Below are 15,010 nucleotides of genomic sequence, written 5' to 3'. Positions count from 1 at the left end.
CTCCTTGGTTTTATGACAAGCTAGTGTCACCTGGGAAGAGAAGCTTCCGTTGAGAAATTGCCTCCATCGGATTGGCCTGCGGACAAGTCTGTGGAGCATTTTGATAATGGCTGATGTGGAAAGGCCCATCACACTGGGGGTGTCTACCTCCCCAGGCAAGGGTCCTGGGGTGTATATGAAAACAAGCGGGCCTGGTAGTGGTGGCGCACTCCTTTATCCCAGCACTTGGGAGGCATAGGCAGGCAGATTTCTGAGTTCGAGGCCAGCCTGGTCTGCAGAGTGAGTTCCAGGACAGCCAGGGCTACACAGAGAAACCCTGTCTCGAAAAAACCAAAAAAAAAAAAAAAGAAAGAAAGCAAGTAGCCAGTGAACAGTGTTTTCCATGGTTCCTGTTTCAGCTCTAGCCCTCACTTCCCTTAATGGTGGGCTCTTTAAGTCAGACAACCCTTTTTCCCCAAGCTGCTTTCAGTTCTGGTGGTTATCACAGCTAGGCATGTCACCTTTAATCTCAGCATTTGGGAGGCAGAGGGGGGGGTATCTCTTCCTCTGAGGCCAGCTTGATCTACATAGCAAGTTCTAGGGCAGACAGGACTACATAGAGAGACCCTTTCTCAAAATAAGAAAAGAAAAAAAGAAACCGCAAACCAGGACTGAATGGCTGAGGGAACCTGAGTCCCTCTTGGGGAAATTTCTCCTCAGTCCTATAACCTGTGCGACCCAGGCTGCCACTGAGACGGAAAGCCTGGCCTGGGGGAGAGAGAGAAAACTGTGCTACAGAACCCGGGCCTGAGAAGCAGTCTCTGCTTAGGACTTTTACTCGGAGATTTTTATATGCAAATAGAGGCTGGCGCCTGAGGTCTCCTTAGGGAATCCAGAGGAGGGACAGGATTGGGCTTCCTTCCTCTCCTGGGTCTCCCTGGCACCCTAGCCTGCTGTTAGAATTCACATTAGTCCCCAGACTCCGCACACCCTGGGTGCCCCGGGGCCCAACACCTCGCCTCACCTTGAGTCCATTCCCACTGCATTTTGGGTTCCTTCCCCCGCGTTCGCAGGACCCTGGGGAGTGCCTGGTGCACAGGCCACTCTTCTCATGGCCATTCTTTGCCGGCCTCCTCCTCCCTTCCGTTTCCGTGGCTGAGCTGTCGCTGTAGGCTGTGGCCCAGGGCACGCAGAGTGGGAAGCAGGATGGGGGGGTGGGCTGTGCTCTCTCTTCCCTATAGTGGACCCGCCCCGCGGCCTAGGGCAACTGAAACCACGGAGGAGGAAGCAGGAATCAGGAACTGGCCGGGTAGATTCTGGGCCTTAGTCGGTCCACCGCCACCTGCCCCAGGAGCAGCTGCCCAAGAAAGGTAACTCCATCTTCGAGATCCAGGAGTCTACGTGGGACTCGGGCAGGGGTGGGCACCGGAAAGGGGCCAGGCGGGTGTTCTGGGAACCTGAAACCCGATGGGGGTGGGGCTAGGATCTTGGAAAGGGCAGGAAAGCCCAGTGACAGGATTTTTTTCGGTGGCTCCTCGAGACCGCAGCCCAGCACTGTTGAAGGCCCTGGGCAGGGCAGGATTCGGTAACATCCAGGAATGGTGTGGGTGAAGGATCCTAATAGGGATCTCCAGTCTGGTTCCTGGAAACGGGACCACTGGCTCTGAGAACTAGTCTGGCGCCTTGGAAGCAGAAGGACCGGCCTATCCAAGCTGCTGTCTGTACCTCTTGGTACTTTTTCTGAGCAGGACCCCACCCATGTCGTCCCCCCCCCGCCCCCACCCCCGCAGCTCTCCTCGACCTTACTAGCCCTTAGCCTCATCTTCCATCTCCTGCTGTTTCTTTGTCTCCACTGAATGACCCGATTTCTGTCCCCAGGACACCATTATGGGCTTCTCTTCAGAGCTGTGCAGCCCCCAGGGCCACGGGGCAGTGCAGCAAATGCAGGAAGCTGAGCTTCGCTTATTGGAGGGCATGAGGAAGTGGATGGCCCAGAGGGTCAAGAGTGACCGGGAATATGCAGGATTGCTTCACCACATGTCCTTGCAGGACAGCGGAGGCCAGAGCTGGAGCAGTGGCCCCGAAAGCCCTGTCAGCCAGGTGAGCTTCCATGAGCTCTCCCATGCACTCACCCTCCTCATGCAAACCCAGGCTTGCGGGCCATTGTCATGTTCTTCCTGCTTCCCTATCCCACAATGTGCTGTAGTCCTGGGCAGAGATAACAAGCCAGACCGAGAACTTGAGCCGGGTGCTGCGGCAGCACGCAGAAGATCTGAATTCAGGACCCTTGAGCAAGCTGAGTGTGCTGATCCGGGAGCGGCAGCACCTGAGAAAGACATACAACGAGCAGTGGCAGCAGCTGCAGCAGGAGCTCACCAAGGTAGGTGGGCACCAAAAGGACTCTGTCACAACAGGGCGCAGTTTTGCACAATAGTGAAGCAGGGAAGTAGAAGCCACTGACCTAGGGAAGCAGAAGTCACTGACCACAAGCCTGGCTCCAGGATGGCCTGTGTGGCCCTGTTGCAGCTTCCTCCTTTCCTCTCACACTAACTTAGGCTAACTTACCACAGGATCCACTGTGAGGGACTTGGGTGGCCAAGTGTGCCTTTGGCTTAGAGTGACTCTGCCCAGGGCCCCAGAGGCAGAATCCTACCTTGGTCTAAATTCCAGCCGCTCTTCAACTACAGGCTGGGTTATATGCAGCTGCTTTGTCTCTGGGTGCTTCCCTCCCCCATTCACGGGTCAGTCTCCCAGTACCACACCCCTCATTGCTACAGAGCTGGGTCCTACCATGGACCCACAGCGCCCTCTTGTGGTGTGCCTTCCCATACTTTTCTAACTCAGCTTTAGTTCAAGGGTTACCATGCTCACTTGTCCGCCCATAATTTGGGATCCTATGTTTCAGTGAGAGAATGGGGTAATTTCTGCAGAACAAGATGACCTACATGCTCGAAATATTTACTAGCTGGCTCTTTTAAGACTGTCCAAGTTGCTAGGCGGTGGTGGTGAACGCCTTTAATCCTAACACTTGGGAGGCAGAGGCAAACTGATCTCCAGGTTAGAGGCCAGCCTGGTCTACAAAGTGAGTTCCAGGATAGCCAAAACTACACAGAGAAACCCTGTCTCAAAAACACCCTGCCCCCGCCCCAAAAAAAAAGACTGGCCATGTCTGTGGATTTAATCAGTCACAGATCGGGAAACTGAGATTCAAAGAAGCAAAATGAAGCTTGCACATTTTGTTCCAGCACCCAAGCAAGAGAACTGGGCTGAGCACTCCAGTCTGTGGCCACCACCTCCTGTTCCTATCACCAGGAACATACTGTGCAGGGCCCTATGCAAAATAAAAAGTTAAAGTAAAAGACAAGTGTATGGTGGTCTGTAATCCTTGCACTCAAGCAACAGAGGCAGGAGGATTGCCATTGGTTGCAGACTGTCTTGGGCTATAGAGCAGGGGAATCTGTCCAAACAAAACAAAACAAAACAAAACAAAAAGCTAGCAAGATGGCTCAGCATGTGAAGGCTGATTTACTGCCTTGCTTGACAACCTGAGTTTGGTCCCCGGGACTCACAGTATAAGGAGAGAACCAGCTCCTGCACCTTGTCATCTGACTTCTACATGTGCACGATAGCATACACACACACACACACACACACACACACACACACGCATGCGCACACGCACACACACACACGAGCATACACCATACACATATGTGCACACACACACCACACACATGCATGCACACACACACACAAGCATGATTTTGTAGAGCTTAGTGTTAAGAATGTTTACTGCACTTTTAGAGGATCAGAATTCAGATCCCAGTACCTACCCCAAGCAAAGCTTCCAAATGCCTATGACTTTAGCTCCCAGGGATCTAACAGCTCCCCCTGGCTTTGGTGGGCATGCCTTCCTGCACACACAAACAAACACATATACATAAATAGAATGAAGCAAATCTTTAAAATAATAGTAATTCAATGTGAACTTGAGTATGGTGGCTCATGTTTGTAATCCCAGCATTCCAGAGATAGGACTGTGACAAATTTGAGGCCAGCCTGGGCTATAGAATGGATCCTGGGTAAACCTGGAATGGAGTGAGGTCCTACCTCAAAAAATTATGTAAAGGAAAAGAATTTCAATATGATAGCCACAGGATATGAAACCAAGCCTGAGGAGCTTTTGACTGTGGGGTCATGAGAATCTACACGTCTGAGGCTGGCTCTACCTGTCACCAGGAGGGATAGTTGGAGCCTGTCCCAAATTCTTTCCTGCATCCTTCAGCAGCACGTCTATAACTCAGCTCCTCTGACCCTGACCTTAGCAGCCACCTTCTCCACAAGTCCCCAAACGCTTTCAGAAGGATGAGTTTGTCTGACCTGACAGCCTGGGTGGCAGAACCTTTCCAAGGTTTTGCCTCAGATATGATTCCCCCAGAGCTTACGGGTGCCTCCCTTTTTCTTCCAGACCCACAGCCAGGACATTGAAAAGCTGAAGAGCCAGTACCGGACCCTGGTACGCGATAGCACCCAGGCCAGGCGCAAGTACCAGGAAGCCAGCAAAGGTTTGGAGCTTTTCTTCCTGGCAGGGAGAAAACCCAGTCTAGTAGACCTGTTAGTTGGTGCCCAGGGAGTGGGGGCCACTCCTTAGGCCCCTGGGATACCAACCCCACCCCCTGAGAATGTGTGTGTGTATGTACACACTCTTGTACACTGTGCATACATTCACACGCACATACACATACACTCTCTCTTTTAAAAAAGATTTATTATTTATTTATTTATTTATTTATTTAATGTGAATACACTGTAGCTGTCTTCAGACACACCAGAAGAGGGCATCAGATCCTATTACAGATGGTTGTGAGCCACCATATGGTCGCTGGGAATTAAACTCAAGACCTCTGGAAGAGCAGCCAGTGCTCTTAACCACTGAGCCATCCCTCCAGCCCCTATAACAAGTGCTCTTAACCGCTGAGCCAGCTCTCCAGCACATACACACACCCACCCACCCTCTCTTACCTCCCACCTGCCAGACAAGGATCGAGACAAGGCCAAAGACAAGTATGTCCGGAGCCTGTGGAAGCTCTTTGCCCACCACAACCGCTATGTCCTGGGTGTGAGAGCGGCACAGCTGCACCATCACCACCACCACCAATTCATGCTGCCTGGCCTGCTGCAGTCACTTCAGGATTTGCACGAAGAGATGGCAGGCATCCTGTAAGCTCTGCAGTCCCAGTGCCTTCTAACCTACAGAAGAACAGAAGTCTGGAACTGGGTGGTGGGGGAGGGGTGGTGGGCTAAGCCAGGGAGAGACAGGCTTTGGAGGTCAGCAGCATATCCCTGACTTATATTTATTGGGGACCTAGTTCCTGAGTACTTCCTGTGTACCAGGCACTACCCACAGGATCTCAGTGGTTCTTTGTTACCACTGCCAGTATACCTATAATCCTATCAGGAAGCTGAAGTCCAGGGAGGCCCTAAATTATATACTTGCCTAAGGTTATTCACTTGCATATGAACTAAAGGGGGTTTGTGTCCCAACTTAGAATTGTTCTAAACCTTTGTCCTAGGCTGAGCTGGCCTCTTTGCCTAGCCTTGAGGTCCTCTGACTCAGTGGCTCTATGGGGTGGGGATGGGGGATGCAGGAAGGACATCCTGCAGGAATACCTGGAGATCAGCAGTCTGGTGCAGGACGATGTGGCATCCATTCACCGTGAGTTGGCTGCAGCTGCTGCTCGGATCCAGCCTGAGTTTGAGTACCTAGGCTTCCTGCAACAATATGGGTAAGCTGGTCCTTATCTTTGAACCTCCTGAGCTCCAGGACTTCTGACCTATTCACTGAAGGACCTTATCCACCCACAGATCTGTCCCCGATGTCCCACCCTGTGTCACTTTTGATGAGTCACTTCTTGAAGAGGGTGAACAGCTGGAGCCTGGAGAGCTGCAGCTGAATGAGCTGACCTTGGAGAGCGTGCAACACACGTGCGTGCTAGTCTGTCGCACTACCTGTGTGGGTGTGGGCAGGGAACCCTTGGCTAGGGGGCCAGGCTCTGTTGGCTCTGTTGGGGAGCATGTGGTGGGGGCACAGCGTTCACTCTCCTGCCCTCGGGGTGCAGGCTGACCTCTGTGACAGATGAACTGGCTGTGGCCACCAAAGAGGTGCTGAGCCGGCAGGAGACGGTCAGTCAGCTGCAGCGTGAGCTCCAGAGTGAGGAACAGAACACCCACCCCCGGGAACGGTGAGCAAGCCCCACGTGCAGCACCCTCCTGACTCCTCTGCTGTTCGTGCAGGCTTCAGGATGACCCTCTTGTCCTCCCTCCCCTTGCCCTGCTCCTGCCTGCAGGGTGCTGCTTCTGGGCAAGAGGCAGGTGCTGCAAGAGGCAATACAAGGGTTGCAGGTAGCACTGTGCAGCCAGGACAAGCTTCAGGCCCAACAGGAACTCTTGCAGAGCAAGATGGATCAACTCGGCACAGGCGAGCCCCCAGCCGTACCGCTCCTTCAGGATGACCGCCATTCCACCTCCTCCACGGTGAGATGCCCTACCATGATTTTGCCCTCCTTTGCCAGCCTTGCTTGCAGGGGCTGTGCTCCTCATTTTTGCCCTCCCCCTCCCTAAGCCTGGCCACCCGCTGACGTCTGTCCCTGGCCTCAGGAGCAAGAGCGAGAGGGGGGAAGGACACCCACACTGGAGATCCTTAAAAGCCACTTCTCCGGAATCTTCCGCCCCAAGTTCTCTGTGAGTAGTACCAAGGCTGGACCTCTACCTCTGCGCGTCTAGTTAGGCCGGGCCAGGAGTCTCAGATATGCTCCTTAGACAGAAGGACGTGCCTGCCTAGATGGCTTCCACTGGGGTTGGGGGGTGGGCAGGGTAGTTGTCAGTGGAGAATGGGACATCCCTTCTCCTTCCTTGGGGTTCCAGGCTGCAGATACCTCTGAGCCCTGCCAGCCCCCATGTTTTCTCTTCACCATCCCTATAGGCTGCAGGGACATACAGCTTTGGCTACTCCACTCCTCTGCCCGCCCTGGGAGTGTCAGAGAGGCCTGTGGTTCAGAGGAGAAAAGTACTAACTCGGTTGGGATCTGCTAGCCTGAGCCTCCCATTCTGGTCGTGCTCAGAGCAAGTTTGAGCGTGGCTGCTCTAGTGTCGCTGTAAGGAGGAGAGCATATGAGAGCCCAAGGTTCTCCCCCTCTGAGCCGGCCCAGTGACTCCTGCATGCTCCTCCCAGATCCCTCCACCACTGCAGCTCGTTCCTGAGGTGCAGAAGCCCCTCCATGAGCAGCTGTGGTACCACGGGGCTATCCCTCGGGCAGAGGTAGCCGAGCTGCTAACACACACCGGGGACTTTCTGGTTCGGGAGAGCCAGGGCAAGCAGGAGTATGTGCTGTCTGTGATGTGGGATGGCCAGCCCCGACACTTCATCATCCAGTCCTCAGATGTGAGTGGGCTGGGATGCTGGCTCTTTTCCTTCCCCCTCCCCCTCTCTAGGGAAGTGGTCTAAAGCTCCGTGACCTTGAGTTGTAAGGAGTAGCTGCTTAGGTGCCTCCTTCTCTAACTCAGTCGGAGGGAGCCAACAGAGTTAGAGAAGGTAGCAGGAGGGTCACAGACCAGTGTGTCCTAGGTAGTCCCTGCCCCCTACTCCCCACCCCCACCCACCCACCCCCACTCCCCCCATCCCCGCTGCTGCTCTTCTTATCCTCTCCCAGGGCTCAGGCCTCCTCACCAAAGGAAGCTGCTGACCTCATGTCCCCCCAACACCCGCAATCCCTGCCTCACAGAACCTGTACCGGCTGGAAGGGGATGGCTTTCCCAGCATCCCTTTGCTCATCACTCACCTGCTGTCCTCCCAGCAACCCCTTACCAAGAAGAGTGGTGTTGTCCTGTTCAGGGCGGTGCCCAAGGTGAGCCTGTGGCCAGCCTGGTCTGTGTTGAGTTTGGGAATCATAGACGCTCAGAGTGTGAAGTGAGCATAACCCCAGAATGTGGCCAGCCTCCTCCTCGGTTTGGGATGCCTTCCTACACATGGGCCAAATATGTATCAGCCTGATCCCCAAATTATCTCAGTGCCCTGCCATGACCTATCGACCACAGTGATACACTGAGTCAGCCCAGAGACTGCTGGAGTGTCAGCAGGAGTGTCCTTCACAGGGCCCGGCACCCCTTCTGTTTGCCGACTTCTCACTCCCTCGATTCTTTCCTCAGGACAAGTGGGTACTGAAGCATGAGGACCTCGTGTTGGGAGAGCAGATCGGAAGGGTAGGTGTAGCCCACGGCCCTGGGATTCTCCAGCCTTCTGGGCTCTACTTGTTACCTTTCTCACCAGCTTCTTCTAGGCCGCTCTCCAAGTCCTACCTCGGGTTCCACCTCCAGAGTCCTAGATGGTCTCTCTGACTCTGTGATTCCAGCTCATACCCCCTGATTCCTTTCTCAGAAAATAACGAAGACCACCTCCTAGGCTGGCATCTTGCCCCAGCTCCTGCCCTACTTCAGGGCTTCTTGCCAAGCTCCTTTGTAAATATAACATGCCGGCCGCTTTCCAATCATAATGCTTTACCAACCCAAAGAAAAGATTTCTGGATTTCCCATGTCACTTCTTAGAGAAGGTGGGACAGATAACATTTGTATCTCTACGAGAGGGACTCTTCATAGAGAGCCAGGGTGACAAGTTAGCGTGGACAATGGGGACAAGATGGCTTGTCCTCTTGAGGTGAGAAAGGGCAGCAATACCAGGAAGTTGTGGTCGGAACCCGGGACTATTGCAGGGGAACTTCGGAGAGGTGTTTAGTGGCCGCCTTCGTGCAGACAACACCCCCGTGGCTGTGAAATCTTGTCGAGAGACACTCCCACCTGACCTCAAGGCCAAGTTTCTGCAAGAAGCAAGGTGGGTCATAAAATAAGCTCAACCTGACTTTCCTTGTGTGAGAGGCTTCCCCTGTGCACTGCCTGGCATTAATTTTCCAAGTCGTCTCATACCCAAGTGGTACCCATAACGCAAAGAGATACTGACCAGGGCCCCACCTGCAGTCACGTGTCCAAGGCTGTGGGCATTCGAGGCCACTCTTCTCCCCCATAGCTTTCTGTCTTCTCTGAAGCTCCTTTTAAGAGGTGGGGGCCGGGGGCAGGTGCAGAAGGCTGCGAGCACAGATCATATGTAGCCTAAGCAGTAGTGCTCCCCAGGATCCTGAAACAGTACAACCATCCCAACATCGTACGTCTCATCGGGGTCTGCACACAGAAACAGCCGATCTACATTGTCATGGAGCTGGTTCAAGGTGAGCAGAGGTGCTGGTCTCCTGGGTGAGGGCTCAGTTTGCCCGGTGTCACCCAGCCCACTAGGCTCAAGGCTGCTCTCGCTTCTAGGGGGCGACTTTCTCACCTTCCTGAGGACAGAGGGAGCCCGCCTACGGGTGAAGACTCTGCTGCAGATGGTAGGAGACGCAGCCGCTGGCATGGAGTACTTGGAAAGCAAGTGCTGTATCCACCGGTGAGTGGGAGGCAGGCATTGCCCTGATGCGGGCTCTGGGAGACCTCATCGCGGTGGCCCCAGGTATCAGCTGCCTGGGCTGAAGTGGTCTCTAGCGCTTTGTGTGTGTGAGAGTTACACAGTGTTTCTGTGCATATTTATTACATACGTGTCCATCTGTGTGGAGGTCAGAGGTCAGTGTTAGGTGTTTTTTGTTTGTTTGTTTGTTTGTTTTTTTAAGATTTATTTATTTTATGTTTGTGAGTACAGTCTTCAGACACACCAGAAGAGGGCTTCAGATCCCATTACAGATGGTTGTGAGCCACCTTGTGCTTGCTGGGAATTGAACTCAGGACCTTTGGAAGAGCAGTCAGTGAGCCATCTCTCCAGCTCAATGTCAGTCTTAATCTTTACCACTTTAATTTTGGAGACAGTCTCTCACTAAACTTTGAAGGTTCTGAATTTGGTGAAGCTGGCTGGCCAGTGAATCCTTCTAAGGATCCAGCTGTCTTCAGTGCCCCAGTGCTGGGGTAACTGACAAGCATTGCCGTCTTTTTCTGTGAGAGCTAGGGATCTGCACTTAGGTCCTCATGCTTGCTCAGCAGACCCTTTACTAACTGCACCCCCTCTTAAGCCCCAAAGAACAGCTATGTTGTTTGTTGTCTAGTATGCTTGACCCAGCTGGGCAAGCAACGCTGGCGGAAGACCAACTTCTACCCTGCTTCACCCAGGGATCTGGCCGCTCGGAACTGCCTGGTGACAGAGAAGAATGTCCTGAAGATCAGTGATTTTGGGATGTCCCGAGAAGAAGCTGATGGGATCTATGCAGCGTCAGCGGGCCTCAGACAAGTCCCTGTTAAGTGGACTGCCCCGGAGGCCCTTAACTATGGTACCTGATTCTCACCCATTCTGGGCTGCAAGGCTGCTGAGCATGGGTGGAATCTGGACCCTTGGATGTGGACAGTCTCCCTATGTTGCCTTGCTTCCTCTGCAGGACGCTACTCATCAGAGAGTGATGTGTGGAGCTTTGGCATTTTGCTGTGGGAGACCTTCAGCCTGGGGGCCTCACCCTATCCCAACCTCACCAATCAGCAGACACGGGAGTTTGTAGAAAAGGGTAAGGCCACAGGATTTATGATGATACCTCAGGACCAAGCTCCTCAGATGTTCCTACCAAATGCTTCCTCCTCAAAACCCTCCTACTGGGGCAGAATAAGAAAAGCCTGTAGCTATCACAGGTGGCAAGCCTGTCTACACACGGCGCATTAGGGATCAGAGCCTAGGCCTCTGTTTTAGGGTTCTTAGACAAGAGTGGTCTCTCTCTTTCTTCCTTTCTTTCTTTCTTTCTTTCTTTCTTTCTTTCTTTCTTTCTTTCTTTCTTTCTTTCTTTCTTTTTGGTTTTTTGAGACAGGGTTTCTCTGTATAGCCCTGGCTGTCCTGGAATTCACTCTGTAGACCAGGCTAGCCTCAAACTCAGAATCCGCCTGCCTCTGCCTCCCAAGTGCTAGGATTAAAGGCATGCATCACCACTGCCCAGCCCAGGAGTGGTTTCTGAAGGGTAGTGAATCGGAAGGAATCTTATCCCTTCTCACACTTGGTACATTGCACCTGTCCTCATAGGGCATCGTCTGCCTTGCCCAGAGCTGTGCCCGGATGCAGTCTTCAGGCTCATGGAGCAGTGCTGGGCCTATGAGCCTGGGCAGAGGCCTAGCTTCAGCACCATCTGCCAGGAGCTCCACAGTATCCGCAAGCGGCATCGGTGAGACCCAGAGGGCCCCTTGCAAAAGCCCGTAGCCTATTTGGGCAAGAATGTACCTCCTCAGCAGTTCCCACTCACTGTTGGACAGTTCCAAGACCTGGGTTCCTACCACCAGCAACAGGGCTTTGGGCAGGCTGTGGCTCCAGGGAGACTCTCCATCCTTCTTCCTGCCAAAATTCCTTTCTCAGGCAGAAAAATAAAGCAACTTGTGTTCATTGGGTAATATTGACATGTGTGCTCCTCTGGAGGCCAGGGGCCAGTTCTTAGGAGAAGATGGACATAGTCGTTATGATGACTGTGAAAAGAGGAAGGACAGAAAACCCACATCCGGTAGAGCTGACATGATTTGGTTTACTGTGGGACAGGAGCCAAGAAGTTTGTATGCAAGGTGCTAACAAGCTTTGGCCAGGTGGTGGCGCTGTTCCCAAGAACAGGATCACAGCACAAAGCTGCTCTGGTAAATTGTAAAGATGTTGCCTTCCGGGAACCTGTGGAGATAAAAAATAGGTTGATGTACAGCTGGCGACTGAGGTGTAAAAGTCACGGGTCTGTGTGCCACACAGTCACAGGAAATTCAGGGGATGAGTAAACAGGTAAAGTAAGGCTTCCCCACAAAGAAGAAATGTTTTTTCAAGGTGAGAACTCAAAGATGAGTGTGAGCAAAGCTGAGGGCTAACCCAGGACTTGCAAGGTCCCACAAGTTGTGCTGACACCCTGTCATCTGAAACAGACTTTGGAAATGTCAGGAACATAGGCAGCATGGCACTGACACCAACAAACACACCACAAAAACTAGGAATGGCTTATAAGACAAATTAATGAGGATCACAAAATACACTGTAACCATACACCCACCCCCACCTCACTCCTACCCCACCAGACACAGACACCACATTCACACACACACACACACACACACACACACACACACACACACACACACACACAGACATCATGCTGAGACACGGATGCATGCACAAGCATTCTTGGTCAGGCAAAGTGGTTCATATATGTGTCATCTGCTTTCAAAGAGACAAATGTAAGCCTTTGCAGAGGCTGGCCATGCAGCCCAGTTGTTGGGTTGCTTGACTAGGATGCAAGAGGCCCTGGGTTCTATTTCATCATCAGGATCACATACAAATTCCTAGTACTTGGGAGGTAAGGGTGAGTGAGTTCTCCATGAGTTCAAGTGCAGCCTCTGCTACATAAAGAATGTGGGGTCAGGTTGGGTAAGATGAAATTGTTTCAAAATGATGATGATGATGGGTTGGGTGTCAAGAAACACAGGAGAGCCACTGCTAAGGGACAAGGCAATCAGATGCCTTTAATCCCAGCACTTAGAAGGCAGAGGCAGGTAGTTCTCTATGAGTTCAAGGCCAGACTGCTCTACAGAGAGAGTTCCAGGACAGCCAGGTTAGACCAGGCTGGCTTTGAACTCACAGAGATGAGCCTGCCTCTACTTCCTGAGTGCAGAGATTAAAGGTGTGCATCACCACACTGGGCTCTGAGACCCACTCTTACCAAGAGTGAGAAAGACCTGAGCAGACATGTTACTGTTTCAAACCACAGAAGCGGGGCTCACTGGATAGGCAGAGAAGGGTACCCTGCTGACTGAGCAAGTGGCCCCAAGCCACTTTCCACTGCAACTATTACATGAATATAAAGGAGAAAACTACAGAGAAACCCAGGGCTTGTTGCAGAGTCCTCGCAAATGCAATTACACAGCTCAATGAGATGAGTTCTTGCCATCTGGCCCTGGGGAGGCTACCACTGTGACGCAGCCTAGAGTCACCATGGCCACCTCAGGTGCTCAGGTGATGAAATGGTCACCCCCACATTGCACATTTTATCTGCTTCCCAGGCTGAGGAGAGAAAGGGATTTCTTCATGCATTCTTGGGATAATTTCAGGGAACCCATTCTAGATATTAGACAATACATCTCATAGGGTGGACGCGTCCCTCTTAACCAGCAAAAAGGATGCAACTCTTTAAGCTCTTCTTCAAGCAGCTTTTATTCAGGATCCATAAAACAATCTTCTGATCCCGGGGAAAAGCTCGTGCAGGCTTAAGTACTCCTGCCCAACCAACCCCTGGGAGCCACGTAGGTAAAGCAGATAGGCCACTCTTATGCAAAAGCAGGCGCGACTGGCAAGCACAGCCAATTAAGGACTTGCTTGTCACTGAGAGTGCTTGCTGTCAGGCTAGCAGAAGGCGGGAGCCTGCACCATCTTTAAAGTGCGGCACATCGCAGCTCTCCACAGTTCCCCCTTTTTTGTTTTATGAAACAGGCAAGAGTAGAGGTCTGATCTCTGGTGAATAAAGTGGGGACATTGCACAGGCTCTTCACCAGGTATCACCCACCCAGTCCAAGCCAGACCCGTCCGATACCATTTTTCCAGAGGCAGGAATGAATGGGAGAATTGGGGAAAGGGCGGTATCAATCTGCATCAATCAGACATGCTCTTCTTGAGACCACTAGCAGCAAACAGTGTATCCCAAGTGCAGTGCTTCACCATGCAACATGAACATGATGGATGATCACTGATATATGAATGTTAGCCATGCCTGGGGGAACTGTCCTGCCTCAATGGCTGTAAAAGCTTGCACAATCATAGCTGCATTACTCCTTTTGAGTGAACCTGATCTTGCAAATACACCACAGACCCACAAAGGAGATCAGCAACAAGAGACCCGCCATGGTCCCCATTCCTACCCATTACTAAAAAAGCGGGGAAACACTCTAGCATTATGGCATATCGGCATAGGTCTTGGGAACACCAACAGGATCCCCCATCTCAATTCTGGCTGCACCAGAATCCACTTCAGGCTGATGACCACCAGCAGCACCAGTAGACCCCTCATGATGACACTTCCTTACAAGCATCTCTGGGACCCACAAGGGTTCTTGACAATCCTTGGAAAAAACACAAACAGAACCTCTCACCCATGCCAACACTGGATCAGGGCCATGCCATGATCCAGTAAGCACATCCTTCCATTTTACATAACCCTTCAAGGATCCTCTTTGACGTTGGTGACGATCAGCCGCGGAAAAGCTATCCACATCCAAATTTGAAAAAATTAAGGGTAAAAAGGGCTAAGGATATTCTTTCCTTGGAGGTGCGGCCTTGGCCTATTCCCCCTTTTTGTTTTTGCAAACATTCTTTCAAGGTGCAATGAGTACGCTCCACAATTCCTTGTCCTTGAGTATTATAGGGTAATCCATGATTAAGTTGTACCTCCATCTGTTTATAGAAGGAAGCAAAAGTCTGAGCTGTGTAGGCTGGTCCATTATCTGTTTTCAGCTGCTGTGGCTTTCCCCACGCAGCCCAGGCTTCCAAGCAATGCCCTATGACATTGCGAGCCTTTTCAAGGGTGTAGCATGAAGGACACCTGAACAGGTATCCACAGATACATGGACATATTTTAAAGTTCCAAACTCTGAAATGTGTGTTACATCCATTTGCCAGATCTTAAGTGGCATCAACTCTCTAGGGTTCACTCCCACACTGGGTGGGTGATGATGAATCATACACTGAGGACAATCCAAGACCACCTGTCTGGCATCTACTCTAGACAAATGGAATTTCTGTTGCAAGGTTCTTGCATTCACATGAAAGGTTTGATGGAATTGTTTGGCTTGATCTAAGGACAAGCTCAGGAAAATACATTCCATCATTGTCCATTAGTCAACCATATTATTACCTTCACTCAATGGTCCAGGCAAGCCTGTATGCACCCTAATATGTTGAATATAAAAACACCTTTTCCTTTGCCAAATTAAATCTTGTAACTCTTGTAATAAG

General features: G+C 51.8%; 1 protein-coding gene and 2 long non-coding RNA genes across 3 annotated transcripts in view; 1 reads left to right on the top strand and 2 right to left on the bottom strand.

The window, feature by feature from the left end:
* Positions 1-374: 374 nt before the first annotated feature.
* Positions 375-2,343, bottom strand: LOC116102465. The gene is made up of 2 exons (XR_004123189.1): positions 2,112-2,343; positions 375-1,246 (listed from the first exon to the last, which is right to left on the bottom strand). It is a non-coding gene; the product is annotated as an uncharacterized LOC116102465 (long non-coding RNA).
* Positions 1,220-11,427, top strand: Fes (FES proto-oncogene, tyrosine kinase). Its single transcript, XM_031387131.1, has 19 exons — positions 1,220-1,349; positions 1,858-2,079; positions 2,186-2,359; positions 4,448-4,544; positions 5,016-5,199; positions 5,628-5,765; positions 5,845-5,964; positions 6,099-6,221; positions 6,327-6,513; positions 6,637-6,720; positions 7,211-7,420; positions 7,761-7,883; positions 8,185-8,238; positions 8,745-8,863; positions 9,160-9,254; positions 9,343-9,466; positions 10,177-10,334; positions 10,440-10,562; positions 11,066-11,427. The coding sequence occupies exons 2-19, from the start codon at positions 1,867-1,869 to the stop codon at positions 11,206-11,208; spliced, it is 2,469 nt and encodes an 822-aa protein (XP_031242991.1). The 5' UTR covers positions 1,220-1,349; positions 1,858-1,866; the 3' UTR covers positions 11,209-11,427.
* A 108-nt stretch (positions 11,428-11,535) lies between these two features.
* The window catches only part of LOC116102466, a 14,591-nt gene continuing 11,116 nt past the window's right edge, over positions 11,536-15,010 (bottom strand). Inside the window, exon 2 of the long non-coding RNA XR_004123190.1 lies at positions 11,536-11,692. This is a non-coding gene — a long non-coding RNA (uncharacterized LOC116102466). The remainder of the gene's footprint in view (positions 11,693-15,010) is intronic.

The sequence above is a fragment of the Mastomys coucha genome, unplaced genomic scaffold (genome assembly GCF_008632895.1).
Source record: "Mastomys coucha isolate ucsf_1 unplaced genomic scaffold, UCSF_Mcou_1 pScaffold21, whole genome shotgun sequence".
In the NCBI taxonomy this organism is placed as follows: Eukaryota; Metazoa; Chordata; class Mammalia; order Rodentia; family Muridae; genus Mastomys; species Mastomys coucha.
This window is presented reverse-complemented; position numbering and strand designations above follow the sequence as displayed.